This window comes from Nanorana parkeri, unplaced genomic scaffold, assembly GCF_000935625.1.
Source record: "Nanorana parkeri isolate BGI_ZX_2015 unplaced genomic scaffold, ASM93562v1 scaffold471, whole genome shotgun sequence".
Classification (NCBI taxonomy): domain Eukaryota; kingdom Metazoa; phylum Chordata; class Amphibia; order Anura; family Dicroglossidae; genus Nanorana; species Nanorana parkeri.
In genome coordinates this window covers 649,457-664,347 of record NW_017306739.1, presented here as the reverse complement: position 1 = coordinate 664,347, position 14,891 = coordinate 649,457, and the positions used below count along the sequence as shown (strand labels likewise).

Below are 14,891 nucleotides of genomic sequence, written 5' to 3'. Positions count from 1 at the left end.
TTATTTTCTCTAGGAGTTAATTGGCAGACTTCCTAATTTTTACAGTCAGCCCCTTGGTGAGGTGATGCTAGATCCTGTCGCCCTGTCTGCTACAGATTTCTCTGCCAGGTGGTTCTCCACTGCTTGAATGTCTTAGGCCTCTCTAGGCTACTTGCTTCTTCCTGTTTCCCCTCTGTAATAATGCCACTGTAATAAAACTAATTTCTTTCACCTGCACAGATGACATGGCAGTTGTTATTTACGCCCTGAAGCCTTCTGGAATATGTTAAATCCGAGTAGTCTGTGGAAGGACAAGGGTTAGGTCATCTAGGTGAGGAGTAAGGGAGCAAGATCCTGCTGGCGATTAAAAAGTATTTAAAAACTGAAAAAACTGTAAGTAAGAGGTTAGGGGGGTTAAAAGAAAAGACAAGGTTGGAAAGGTGGTTAAAGATCTTCCTTAAGCTGTAAGCTGGAATGTTTGACTCTACGCAGAACCTGTGGAAATGTATTATCCAAACAAATCTTCATAGCATAGCCAAGAAAATCTATAGACTCTGCCAGGTCCTCTGATGGGTCGAGCCCTTATGAGTAGATCATCGAGATAGCAATAACAAAGTTCCTCCTGGACCAAAGAACTGCCTGTACTGAAACCAGCATCTTAAAAAACACTCTGGGTGCAAGCAGCCCGAAGGATAGGGCTAGGTTGAGGCTAGATTCTGCGCCATAATTCTTACCCACTCTGCAAAAGCTTTACTGACCTATCCACAAATCCTTGTAAAAGTGTTAGATCACAACAAAATGCTTGGAAATAAAAACAGGTCTATGTGGGTGTTTCTACTCTATAAGGACATTGCCCTCAAATTACAGGTCGTCAGGGAAAACCCTAGAAGAGACTTTGTGCTTATGGAATTTAACTTTAACAGCTAAATTCTTAGCTGAGCCAGAGGACATGTTAAGTTATAAAGTGTCCATAACAGCCTTGATAAGGCTGTCAACGATCTCACCTTTGTAAACACCGTCCCTGGACAGACTTTCCCTCATTTGAGGGTGATGGAAAGTTAGTAGGAGAATCTATCTAAAACATCATGGTGGTTCCAGAGACACCCTGATACTCAGACGGGTTCCAGTGTTTGAAATCAAAGAAGTCTAAGGTAGGCAAAGCCTAAGGGAGGCAAAGCCTCCATGGAGAAGGCCACTTGCGGGGTACTCAAAATACCTGAACAATGCCTGCATCCAAATCAGACTGTTCAGGTATTTTGAGAGCCAGCGGGACTTGCGAGATACTGAAGCTTGGCCCAGTGGGAGATTCCTCCATCCACACAGTTTAACGTAGATGGAGGAATCCGTTGCACTTTTTCTATCTGACCACAGAAATTCTGCAGACAATCTATAGGTCAGCTTAATAGAGGACCATAGAGGAGCTGAAAGACAAAATAACAAAACACAAGAGCGTGGACACCCTATTGCTTTAGCCAGTGAAGAAAATAGAATAGTGCATACTTTCGCAAAGATTTCTAGATCTTTGCATCGCTGTGAGTGCAGTGAAGTTTTTACCTTGTATAAATACATTTATTTGCTTTTACACACAATCCGATTTCCCCTGGTTGTCTTTGTTTTTGTTCCTGTTCCCAGCAAAACTCCGCCAGCCACAGCAGCAGATTGATAGGACAGCCTCTCTGTACATTTGGAGTTTTTTCATCAAGCAATTAACCCAATGCCTGACCCTGTGAAATACCACTAATAATCCAAAATCAAAGTGCGTGAAGGCTCCTTCCTATTATAATTAGGGATGCACCGATACTAGTATCGGTGCAGATGCCGAGTATTTGGACGAGTACTCGTACTCGCCCAATTGCTCAGATGCATAGCCCGATACCTCCGGTATCAGGAAGCCGGGGCAGCGAGTCATTACACGCTGCCAAGCTTCCTGATTATCCAGGAAGCTGGCTCCATGCTCCCTCGTCACTCCCTCGGGCCGTGTGTAATGACTCACTGATTACTGTCATGATGACATGGGAGCCGGACGGCTTCACTGCTAATCAGGAAGCTGGGTGGCGAGTCTTTACACGCCGCCCGGCTTCCCGGCTGATCAGAAGGCCAGGTGGCGAGTCATTACACGCCGCCTGGCTTCCTTAATGGGACTTCCAGTATCGGTATCCGCGAGTACCGGAAAAAAATATTGGTACCCGTACTCGATACAGAAATACCGGCATCGGTGTGTCCCTAATTATAATCTTGTGAGTGCATTTGATAAACATTACACTATTTTGCTATCTCCATTTAATAATGCACTAGGGTTTCTGCGCTTTGGTGTTTTGCGTTTTTATTTTTCAGCTTCAGGTACTTTGACAGTATTTTGGAGCTGCACACCCAGCCTCATCCTTCCCGTTTCACATCTCTGGATTTTGTCTATATAGCTTATAGCGCGTTGATGTACTTTTGTTTGTTGACTATAAAGGAGTGTCTGCTAAGCAAACCTAGTTTTCCCCGTTTTCAGAAAAAAAAATAAAGCAGCTAGCCCTTCAACCAAATTTTTTAGGGAAATGGGGGGTAAAATAAAAAATGGCCCCAGGCTGGAACACATGCTTATCTTTGGGTAGGTCCAGTAGACAGTTTAAGGTGGAGAATTCACAAGGTATCTCCAAGATTGGGGGTCCAATGTGAGGCAAAGCAAACAGTTGCATACAGTTTTTTTTAAACTTGTTTTAACAGAAGTGGGTCTACTTCTAGGGACAGGGCTACTACCCTACTGGGCTGCTGTGTCCCCCAATAAATATTTGGAAAATTGCATTGGAAAAAGTAAGCAGGCAGGAAAAATGTTTCTATTAAAAGCAATTTATCTTTTTATGCCTATGCTTGTCTGGATCACGGGTTTATTCACACGAGAAGCACCACATAGAATTCCCTGGTAAAAAGCTTGCCCCCTCGAACAACACACACACACACACACACACACATACCTTCTAAGCCTCAATGTAATGGGCTGCCTTACTGTCTAATAGTTTTTCAAGGGATGAGGCCAGGTTCTTGACTGGGGAATCTGGGCTGATAGTTGCATAGTAAAATGATGACTTTAAGGCAGCTTGGGAGCTGAAGTGGAAAACTGACCTGGCATTACATTTTAACAAGATAATATTTCTCTGCTTATCATGATTCAGTTGGTTGGAAACACTGTAGATGTCTTATTGTAAGGTGTTCCTCTTTTTCTTGTAAATCTTTTGAAGCTAAAATTACTTCTTCTTTACCTTTCTCACAACACTTTCCTTTGGGTTAAACAATATAATGCATAGTAAGTATCCAAAGAAAAAAAAAACTATTATTAATATGTGAAATAAATTTGTACAAATAAAAGAATTACCTTTAAGTTAAATCCAAATTTGCCCTCCTCATCTGGTGCGATACGGACCAAAAGTAGATCCCCATTGGCAAATTCATTCTATTTTATGAAAGAAAAAAAAAAAATCGTTATTTTGTACCCAAAATTAAAACTTTAGTTGAAATTAACTGCAGATGCCAATATATTTTATCCTATAAGTGCCAGTTCCAGCTAATCAGTGCTTTTATACTATTCGTTATCACCAGAGCAAAACCAAGGGAATAGCAAAGTCTTTGGAGTGCTCATTCCTAGAGGTATTTAATATTTGCAAGCATGCTGTTAAAATCAATTAGAGTGATTTCAAATAAATATGATTTAAATTTTTATCCCCGATGACTGGTTCACAATAAGTAGTAGAGCGGTAGTCTTTAATTTATAAAAAAATAAGTAAAAAACGAATAAGGGTTAACACTGATCCAGAGCCATAAAACTGCTATAGTAATCTAAGAAGAGCAAAGTTTATATCTAGAGATTTCCAACAGTTTTATAAAATCATTTGCTTTTAATTTAAATTGAACAGTAATGTGCTGTGGTTAAAAATCAGCTAACCCGGAAATACAGTTATATGAATTACCTTATTTACATTCAAAGAGTTTTATTATTTTCAAGAAAATTGAACAATACTAAAGAACAAGAAATACAAAGTGTATAAAAACCGCATACAGATTATGTTAAAAAAAAGATAGAACACATATATGTTACAGTGAGATAGCAATTGCATCAAAAAATATTGTGGCTCATGGGACGATAATGGCTGAGGATTACCAAAAATCGATATCAAAGAGGGGTCCCGTGGACCAGGCACTCAGACAGGAGAACTTCGGCTGCGGTTTAACAAGAGGAGAAAATATGAAGATCAAAACACGCAAATAGTTGAAAAGAAGTAAAAAAAAAAAAAAAAAGGGAAAGGAGCGGGAAGCAGTACGGACACAAGAATGAACTTATATTTGACTTGGTTCTCATGCAGCATGTGTGTCAGTTCCTCAGTGCATGAAGTGCAAATAAATCACATCAGTGGACCTGGGACCCGGTTATGAGACCTAACAGCATCAGCCTGGCATAGATTTAGCAGTTGGAAAGTTTCATTTTATAGCCCATAGAACTGTACTGGAAAAGTTGAGAAGAACAGAGATTGCCTAGCATCTATGAAGGCAGATGGCGACATAAGATGAGTTGCCCAGGGCTGCATATTTTAGTAATTTTGTCTTTATAGACCAAAACTCTTGTCCAACTCCAGTGTGCAAATTTAGCTGCAGCTGCAGTCAGGGCATTCCCTACCTCTTTGTTACGTGTAGTTGAGGGACAGGGAATGCCCCGGCCACAGCTGATTTTCACCTGGTGATTCTGCCTGTAACACACTTCCTGTCCTAGTAGTATGACAACACTCACTCATTGTATCTATGGAGGAGTAATGTCGTCACCCTAGGCTACTCTACTTTGATTTAGACTACAAAAAAGTGTGATAACATTTTTGAAATTTTTCAAATTTTTTTCAGTGCACTGGAAGTTACAAATACAATGGCACAAAAAGAGAAAACTGATGTAGTCACCATGTCTAAAGACAAATAAGCTACAACATTTGACAGTTTTGGGTTTAGATATGCTATAATACGAAAATGTAAAGGATGTCACCAGCACACCAAGCTGTTTGAATTCAGCAAATGTCCATTTTAATGACAAACAATGTAATTCAATAGCAAGTACTTTCGGGGCCGGGCAGGGTCCCCGTCATCAGGCTCAGAATGACACAATGTGCAGCCATAACCCACATATATAGACATGCAACCAGTGAGAATCAATTGTTACTGGTTATTCTACAGGGGTGGGATTTGGTCTGCTTTCTCACTGGTTGCATGTCTATATACAGTGGGGCAAAAAAGTATTTAGTCAGCCACCAATTGTGCAAGTTCTCCCACTTAAAAAGATGAGAGAGGCCTGTAATTGGCATCATAGTGTGACTGTTTGAGGTTGTGGACAGGTGTCTTTTATACTGATGACAAGTTCAAACAGGTGCCATTGAAGGACCAAATAGACCAAAACTCATCTGGTCAGCCCCAAAACATCACTGCTCTAGAGGAGATCTGCATGGAGGAATGGGCCAACATACCAGCAACAGTGTGTGCCAACCTTGTGAAGACGTATAGGACACGTTTGACCTCTGTCATTGCCAACAAAGGATATATAACAAAGTATTGAGATGACCTTTTGATATTGACCAAATACTTATTTTCCACCATAATTTGCAAATAAATTCGTTCCAAATCAGCCAAGGTGATTTGTCTGGATTTGTTTTCTCATTTTGTCTTTCATAGTTGAGGTCTACCTATGAAGCCAATTACAGGCCTCTCTCATCTTTTTAAGTGGGAGAACTTGCAGAATTGGTGGCTGACTAAATACTTTTTTGCCCCACTGTATGTGGGTTATGGCTGCACATTGTATCATTCTGAGCCTGATGACGGGGACCCTGCGAGGCCCCGAAAGTATTTGCTATTGAATGACATTGTTTGTCATTAAAATGGACATTTGCTGGATTCAAACAGCTTGGTGTGTTGGTGACATCCTTTACATTTTCATATCATCTCACGGCGCCACTGTGGTCACTGCAAACACACACTCATATATATTTTCAAGAAATCGGCTAAGGAGTGCAGCAAGATACATATACTTTTCCAGATATGCTATAAGACTCAAAGTCATTAGTGAGAATGAAAGTCACTTAGCAAATATGCCATGTGAGTTCTATCTGACAAATTAAGGTGTTGTTAACTGTAGGCTGAGATTAGTAGATTCCAGTTTTGCATAAAGAAACTCACTAACTGCAAATGGTGGTAAATTCCACCTTACGTGTGAATCACAGGATATTGGTCGTCTGTTAAGACCTCCTAAACACCTTATCGACTTTAACGGCTGAAGTAATTAATTCAAACTTCATAAGTAGCCAGCAATAATTTATATTGTTCTACGGGTAGGTAGAGTATGCTGGATTTTGCAGTTTATTTTTTTATCACATGCAGTGCAAAAAAGGGTTCACTTTTTCTTTGTGCTTTGAAGCTGGCAGAGTACACACCTTATCACAGTAGTACTGATTGGAATCATCTGTTGAATTTCCTTTCTTGACAACATCATAAGTTTCTAGAAACTTCTTATCCACTCCTTCCAGTGGGTGAGATGATGATGAGTGATTCGATAGTTCACTAGGAGAGCTGGGACATAAACCTTGCTGGTGCAGACTGTTTTCTTTTGGACTGTGTTCTAGAATGTTCCTTAAATACACATGCAGAACATTTTACCAATCAAAAATATAAAACAGAGCAGCTTATTGTACAAACACTTTCTAGCACAGCTACTCAAAAAAGAGCAAAGTTAAAATGCTTTTTTTTTAGAGCTTTGTACGAGGAAAATAAGGAGTCTATAATTGCTGAAAATGTCAGTTGCCTGGCTGTTAAGCTGATCAAATGGTTTAAATAATTTTTGAGTCACTTCTTGAAGTACTGAGTTCTGAATTTCTAATCAAAGTGCTTGTTCCAGGTTACTAACTAAGGCTTCTTTCACACTATGTGCGATTAGATGCTTTTATATGCATTTAAAAAGCTTTTGTAAATGCATATATACGCATTATTATTATTAAGATACAGGATTTATATAGCACCACCAGTTTGTGCACTACTTTACAACATATGGGGAGATAGTACAATTACAATACTATATAAAAAACTAAGACGAAACATGGGGCTTTTAAGGTGTCCAAATCATACATCATGTACATCAAACACATGTAGTCTAGTATATACAAATTTAAATTGTATTCAATGAAAATAACATGATTTGGAAACTTGGTTACATCACCATGATACAATAAACATATTAAAACCAAATGACCTCCTTATGGTACCCACATATGTGTATACATTATACTATATATGTTTAAAGGACAATTAAGGAGAAACCAATATAATGGTCATGTAATCCACTGTGGGCCCAAACTTCTGACGTGTTTCGCAACTGTATGTGCTTCATCAGGAAGGTTGGAGGTAATTTCATGCTTACAGAAATGACTGGATCCTTACTCTCAAGGGCTATTTTACAATCACCAAGCAGGTGAGAAGGTGGGAGGTATCCGGACATAACAGGACTGTTAAGGTGGCCATACACTGTACAACCATCGCAAGACCTTAGTCTTGCGATGGTTGTAAAGTATTTAAAAAAAACGTACGATCTGCCCATCTTGGACAGGCAGATCGTACTTGCGATGACTGCAATGAGGGGCGGGCTTGCGAGGACGGCAAACGGGCAGTGTGCGCGTGCGCACACCGGCCCTTTCGTCAGTTCTCGAACAAGCAGGCCACTCACTCGCCGAGAATCGTACGATTCCCGGCGGGTTTTCTAGCCTGCTTGTTCGATGGAAGAAGTGCGACCTTACAGTAAAAACGGTCACACGGCTTCCATACACTGTACGATTCTCGTACGATCGCGGGATTTCCCGCGATTCTCGTACGAGAATCGTACAGTATATGGGCACCTTTACAAGAAATCCCATCATACTTGTTATTCAGAATCAGCATTCCACAATTCCGTTGGTGCCACCTCAGGGCACACAAAAGTAGAATGCAAGCAGAAAAGTAAGAAACATTTCTATTTTTCTGCCACAAAAAAAAAAAAAAAACCTCTCTGCCTGTAATTTTCTTTATAATTATAGATGCAATAAAACCAATGACAGTCAGGCAACTAGATTTCTCAGGAGAAGGTCACCAATATAAACCTCCCTATTTCTTCTCAGTACAGGTTTCCTTGACCTATTAGCATAATAATTATAGCTCTGAAATAGGACATTGATATCGGGGAGAACACTTACTTTGGAGAGTCTTGATCAGATGACCTAATGAGAAACAGAAATGGGGTTTAAAGATTTAATTTGATCAGAATGTGTAAAATACATTCATTTCCCTATTATGGAAAATAAAAGATATTTAATTGCATTACTAACCTCGAGTTAGGTCAGTGGGTGGGTCACTATGAATACTAATGAATGGGGGGAGAGGGAGAGCTCAGTTACAACTTAAGGTGCCCATACACTTTACAACCCTCGCAAGACTTTTGCGATGACTGCAATGAGGGGCGGGCTTCCGACGACTGCAAACGGGCCAGTTCGGCAGTTGTCGAACAAGCAGGCAACTAACTCGCCGAGAATCGTACGATTCCCGGCGGGTTTTCCAACCTGCTTGTTCGACGGAAGACATGCGACCGTACAGTAGAAACGGTCGCACGCCTTCCATACACTGCACGATTCTCGTACGATCGCGGGATTTCCCGCGATTCTCGTACGAGAATCGTGCAGTGTATGGGCACCTTTACACAGATTGCTTGCAGACCACAGAGGTGGCCATTTCCATAAGGATATGCAGAGGAAAGCTAACAAAATTCTTAAGTTTCTGTTTATACAGCAACTGCATATGTCCGCTTCATGTACATTTGGTGTATACATTGCTTGACATGTTTTTTTTTTTCATAACTACCTCTGCAAAGGTGGAAATGGGCTTTAAAGCTGCAAACATCCCCCATATGAGCAGTTTAATAATCTTCTCCCCTTGCAGTCACAGAAATACTGCTCACTAATCTTATTTGACTAAAGAAAGGTGAATTAATCACTGTATTTAAAAACACACGTACCAGGAAGATTCACTTGCAATGAATGATTGGTGAATATCACATTCACTGCTTTATAAATGTGCACCTTATGTTTCGTTAATGAATACATTAAATAAGTGGAACTGCAGGCAAATAGTAATAAAGCTCTCATCCACGTACGTGTATAGGGTTCTACATTAATTTTAAAAACAAATTTAGTCCTCGTCTCCCAATAACTTCATTCATTTCTCTCAAAGTATTTTCTGGCAGAAATTATTCTTCATCATTTTACAGGATAATTGCTCAATGCCTCTTCAAGTACACTGGTTGTGTAACAGAACATTATGTACACTGTGACCTATGCAGGTACACAATGAATAACAATCAACATGTGTGCCCATGCCCAGGAATAATAGCCCCGGGAAGACTTGTGTCCCAGGTGATTAATTTTTTAGAATGTTCAGGACTCCCTGAACTTACAGAGACACTAGTCAGAAGTCTACTAGAGTGTGACAAGCAAAAAAAAAAAAAGGTTAACTATGAGACTGCTTGTAGAAAGTCTAATAAAAAAAACATTTCCTATCACATAAGCACTTCACACACCTTTAATATAATAATTCACACACCTAGTAATTCATTTGTTGCATGCATCGGAACAAGCAATAGGATTTGTCACAAGACTTTCATGAATGAGGCACATTCTAATATTCTAATACCTCCAGCATTGGTGTCAGTGGAAGCAATAATAACCCCCAGAAATGGCGTCAGTGGCCACTATAACGCTGTTGTTAACTACTACCCCTTGCATTGTTGAACAGTGGCAGTGCTGTTTACCCTTTCCCTTTGCATTGCTAGTCAGTGGTTCAGTGGCAAAGCTGAACTACAGCATTGGTGACAGTGGTTGCAATAATAACCCCTTAGAATATCTGTAAATGGCAGTACTATTAAGCCCGTCCCTTTACTGGTAGTCAGTGGCAGTACTGCTAACCCTCTCTTGCATTGCCGTTCAAGTACAGTGCTGTTCTCCACCTTTTAATTGCTGGTCTGTGGCAGTGCAGTAAACACCCCCACCCCTCCTCCCCTTCCCAATCCCCCTTGAATTGCTGGTCAGTGACAGTGCTTCTACCCTCCTCTTCTCCCCCTACACACACCTTGCATTGCTGGTAATTGCTTACTTACCAGATCAAACGCCACTCTCATCCCCATCCAGTTGGGACTATACTTGTACTGTCGATCGCAGATCATTCTACCTGACAGCACTACAGGTGTTCTGTCAGTGCTGGGAGTGTTCCAGCATCCAACACCCCGTTGCCATTCTGCAAACTTTTCACATGTGCCCAACAGGTGGCAGACCAAGCCCGGGACACAGCAGGACACACAGAAAATGCCAGTGGGCAGCAACTTGGGTACCAGGGCTCTAAATTCTGTAAATTATTTAAATCAAAGTGAACCTTGCCATTCCTTTTGCTATCCCATCTAAAAACTTGCTGTGCACAGAGTCTTTTGTAAGCACTTTACTGGGCCCTCTATCATGTCCCTGCCCTCTAGCAATCCTTGAAGGTCCTGTCATTGCTGGCTACCTGAAGAAAATGTTAGTTTAAATCACAGACTCAGGATAAACATGTTGTAGGTGAGTGCCAGAATTCCTGATCTCTATACTTGTTCTGGGTGAGCATCTTAAAGCATTTAAGAAAAGGTTTCAACATGACAGCCTGGGAACTAGAACTTTTAAAAGGAGGGTTCTACAATGACAGTCTCCATGATTCTCACATACAGACAGACTTCCTTGATCCCTTTCCCACACAATGCCTCATGCTGTGGGTATGTTTATGAAATGTTCAATCGCAGAACTAGCTCAGTTACAATGCTGTATCTGACAGCTGCACCGTGAGATACAGTGATAAATTGCCATTGTTCCCTGTCATGTGATCACTGTGATATCATGTATTTTCACATACAAGCGGGTGTCGGCTAACTGAACTGACATTGTGCCTCATAATAGACAAAAGCAGTTAGAAGGCTCGGCTATTGAAGTGAAAGCACATACATGCATACACAAAAAAATACATCATTACATGTAAAAAGTTTTGAAAAAAAAATTATATAGCTGTTAAAATGTCGAATACTGTAAATTTTTTCAAATGTTTTCCTTTGGCAGCAGGCAATTTATTAAAACAATGTAACAAATAAAATATTTAGTTTTTCTTTGAAAAAAACAGTGTAAACATTTTGGAGGTAAAGAAATTAGTCAGAGACGTATAGTCAACTTAACTGATGCAAGCAGATGCTGCTACCTTTGGCCTGAGCATCTATGCAAATTGATGGCCTCCAGTCACAAAAGGGTTATATAGTAAATGTGAAAACTGTCAAACTATTTATTTTACCTCCACAAGTCAAATGTCCATGGCTGGAGTGTGAACACCGCGAAAATAAAAGGACATCCTCTTTCTTTTCCTGATCGGCTGATATTATTTATTTAAACTGTCTGACTGCACAGCCAATTGCACTCAGGATTTATAGGTCTATTTGAATATGGTTCTTTAGTAAGCAGCTTACCAGATTGAGAATATCTATGTCATACAATATGACTTGGCTTTATTGAGTTTTAAAAAAACTTTTTTGGCTATCGTTTTCTTTTGGGTCACGGGAGTACATTTACTCATGTACTCCTGTGAACCAAAATCAGCATATTTTGGGCTACTGCCCGTTTCATGCTGACAGCACAGAGCCATGCGGGAGCCAGAAAATATATTGTTGGAATCCACCCCACTGCCTGATTGACAGTTGGCACTGCCTTTCTAGAGCCAGAGCCAGCTGTGCCCAACCCCTCCCCTGTCTGTCCCTCCAATGAGCGCTGGAGGAACAGAGAAAGTGAAGGGAGAATCCCTGTGGGGAGTGGTGAATAACAGTCACCACTCTCTGCAGAGAAAAGCCATCAGCGGTTTGTGATCACTCAGTTCTCGAGCTTTAGAGCAGACGTGAGGCAACTGCCGTGTCACACGCCAGCTCATACTATTGGGAAAAGTATATTTTACTCTCCTGTTAGTTCTCCTTAGAGAACTAACAGGAGGAACTAGAACTAATAGAGGTTTCACTTTTAATTTGTGATTCTGTTTTCCTAAATTTAATTATATGTTTGCACTGTGACTTTACTTTATATGGAGTGGAGGAATATTCTAAGTGGGGATAATCTCTTTTCAGTTATATGTCAATATCCCCATTTGCAGCACACCTACATGTTTAACTTTTTGCATTTTCATAATTGATAGAGTGGTGCTGACTTCTTATTTATAAACATAAAAACATTATCATTTTGCTATTATATCCAAGAGAACATTGGAAAAAATCTATAGCTGAAGTAGGAAACCCCCCTAAAGATCCTGTACATAGTTCTGCATAGACAAAAGTGGAATATTGTATCTGTGTTGCCACTGTATCACTATAACCTAGATTAATTCCCCAGTGTTGGCACTGCTTCTATAATAACGTATCACACTAAATACATTTAAATGAGGTGACAGATGTACAGTACAATTACATTATGCCAGAGCTCCTCCTAGAGAATAACTTGTGCTTTACAATACATGTGGATACACAGAATAAGGCTTGTACTAATTAAAATATATGGATATTATTCTGAATGTCTATTTTATAATAAAAATAGTACAGTAAATGTGGGCACATTTTTATTTTCCCCTTTCCCTTTACCCTAGAAATTTGCTCACTTTCTTTGTATCATTTTACACCTCTACAGAACTGTTTAATGGTATCACAGTTAGCACATTCAAGTTTGCAGACAGCAGCCATTATCGATAATGGAAACTTGAAGTGTCAGTATCTCAGTGGCTTCTGTCCCAAAACGGGCCATGTAAAGATTTACAGTGACCCTGTCATTAGGCTGTACACTTTAAACTAAAGCCTGCTAAAGGCAGAGGCAGTCACTCAGGAAACAACTATTGCTGAACAGTCACTTTAGAAAACCCAGAATATTCGTTAAAATCAGTGTTAGGCTAAGCCCTGTATTAAATATTTATCTAACAAACAAAGAGTTTAGGTAGCTATGAAAAATATCACATTCTACACATGCCTGCTTTGTGGACTTCGGTTCTGAAAGAACTCTGAATCACTGTCTTTTGATGTTGGCGAGCCTTTGTAAGTGTAAAATACATCTTCTGTCTCCGTTACATAGGTCATTTCATTGATAAGGTTGTCAGCAGAAGAATGGTGCGTTTTCCTAATGACATGACGCAACCTAGGGCTCCGCCTGTGGAGGGTATTCAAAACAAAACATTTAATGTTAGTTATCATTAGCTGAGCTGTACGGTACAACAATTTGAAATTTATTTGCCAATATACAGGAATCATCATATTGTATATATAGGATACTATTATTGAGAAAATAGAAATATTTTGTATTCACTAATGAAATCCAGGCAAACACTGACATACATGCATGAGAAACTACCTAGCAAAGAATTGTATATTCCTTTTTAGCCAGTTCTAAGACCCAGGCCCTCTTTCCAGACATTACACTCAGTTACTGAACCTACTAGGCTTTACTACAGTTCATGTTAGATAGAAAGAAACTGCGCTAGGAATCAAATAACACTCTAAGAGCAGATGTGCTTAATAAGTGAGTACACCCAAAAATAGGAAAAAAGAAAATAGCACTGTGCTTCAAACTCAAAAAAAAATTGTATAAACTGTGAAATTGACACACAGGGATACACAATTTTGTGTCATACACAACACCTGTGTTGCACAATGCCTGTGCTGATGGGGAAAAAAAACCACAAAAAAAACACGTGCTAGTACATCTCATAAAATGTGTACATATAGAAAATCCTGTGTTGAATCTCACTAGTGATGTATAACTCCCACCTAATCTGCATAACCATGTGTGAAGTCCATTACTTCTGGATACAATAAAGTCCTTGTATGTGAGGATATATCTTCCTGCTTTTATAATCAACACCAACGTCCGTGAATGCAAAAACAATTAGTGAATCAGTGCTCTCCAGTCTCCACCGTGCTCAAAGATAAGATCTGGCCGCACTCACCGACTCCTATTGCTCACCATATTTCAGATGAATAATTAGCGCTTTGCTGATATATATAGAACCAAATCCTCCCAACTCTGGCTTATCTTTCCAAAATCATGTAAAACTATTCCTCCATCTTCCATCTTGTGCAACACAGGTGTTGTGTATGACACAAAATTGTGTATCCCTTTGTGTCAATTTCACAGTTTATACAATTTTTTTCACATTTTAGGAATATAATTTTTGAGTTTGAAGCGCAGTGCTATTTTCTTTTTTCCTTTTACTACAGTTCAGTCTAGGACCCATCTCAGTCTAAGACAGGACAATGAAGGAGCAGGTCACACTGATAATGCCACTCCTCTACCCTTTTCTAAGTATGCTTCCTGTGTTAGACTCACAGCACTGTCTAAAAGATAAGCATACAATTCCGGAACAAGTACAGAAGACGCACGGGTTGAAATATTCAGAAAATTGGTCAGAATGGGATAAAGAACAATGGCTCCGGTGAGGCCACTCTAAAACAGGATATCCCACATACAAGGGAATCCAGGCCTGAAGATATACATACATACATACAGTATATACAGTCAAATGAAAGCACCACAATATGAGAGTCCAAAAACCTTCATAATAGAAAGGGTTCATAACGTCAACACAGAACAGCCAATGCATTTTGGGGGCTCAAAGACCCCCCCTCCCCCTTCTTCAGGGCTTAAATATGATAGGTACTATTATGGACTCAAAACTGGCGCAAATCACCTTAGGTTAATTATTTGCTGTTTAGGGTATAGCTAAAATCTGTGTGTTTTGCTGATACACAAATGCTGGCTATACCCTACGGGCCCTCAACATGCTAACATAGGTCCACT

At 39.8% G+C, this 14,891-nt stretch overlaps 1 protein-coding gene across 1 annotated transcript in view; it reads right to left on the bottom strand.

Annotated features, from left to right (window-relative positions):
• The window catches only part of PTPN3 (protein tyrosine phosphatase, non-receptor type 3), a 129,185-nt gene that overhangs the window by 30,423 nt on the left and 83,871 nt on the right, over positions 1–14,891 (bottom strand). Inside the window, exons 14-16 of the mRNA XM_018560666.1 lie at positions 13,068–13,244; positions 6,423–6,618; positions 3,338–3,415 (exon numbers count right to left, since the gene is read on the bottom strand). Coding sequence (XP_018416168.1) covers positions 3,338–3,415; positions 6,423–6,618; positions 13,068–13,244 — 451 coding nt within the window. The remainder of the gene's footprint in view (positions 1–3,337; positions 3,416–6,422; positions 6,619–13,067; positions 13,245–14,891) is intronic.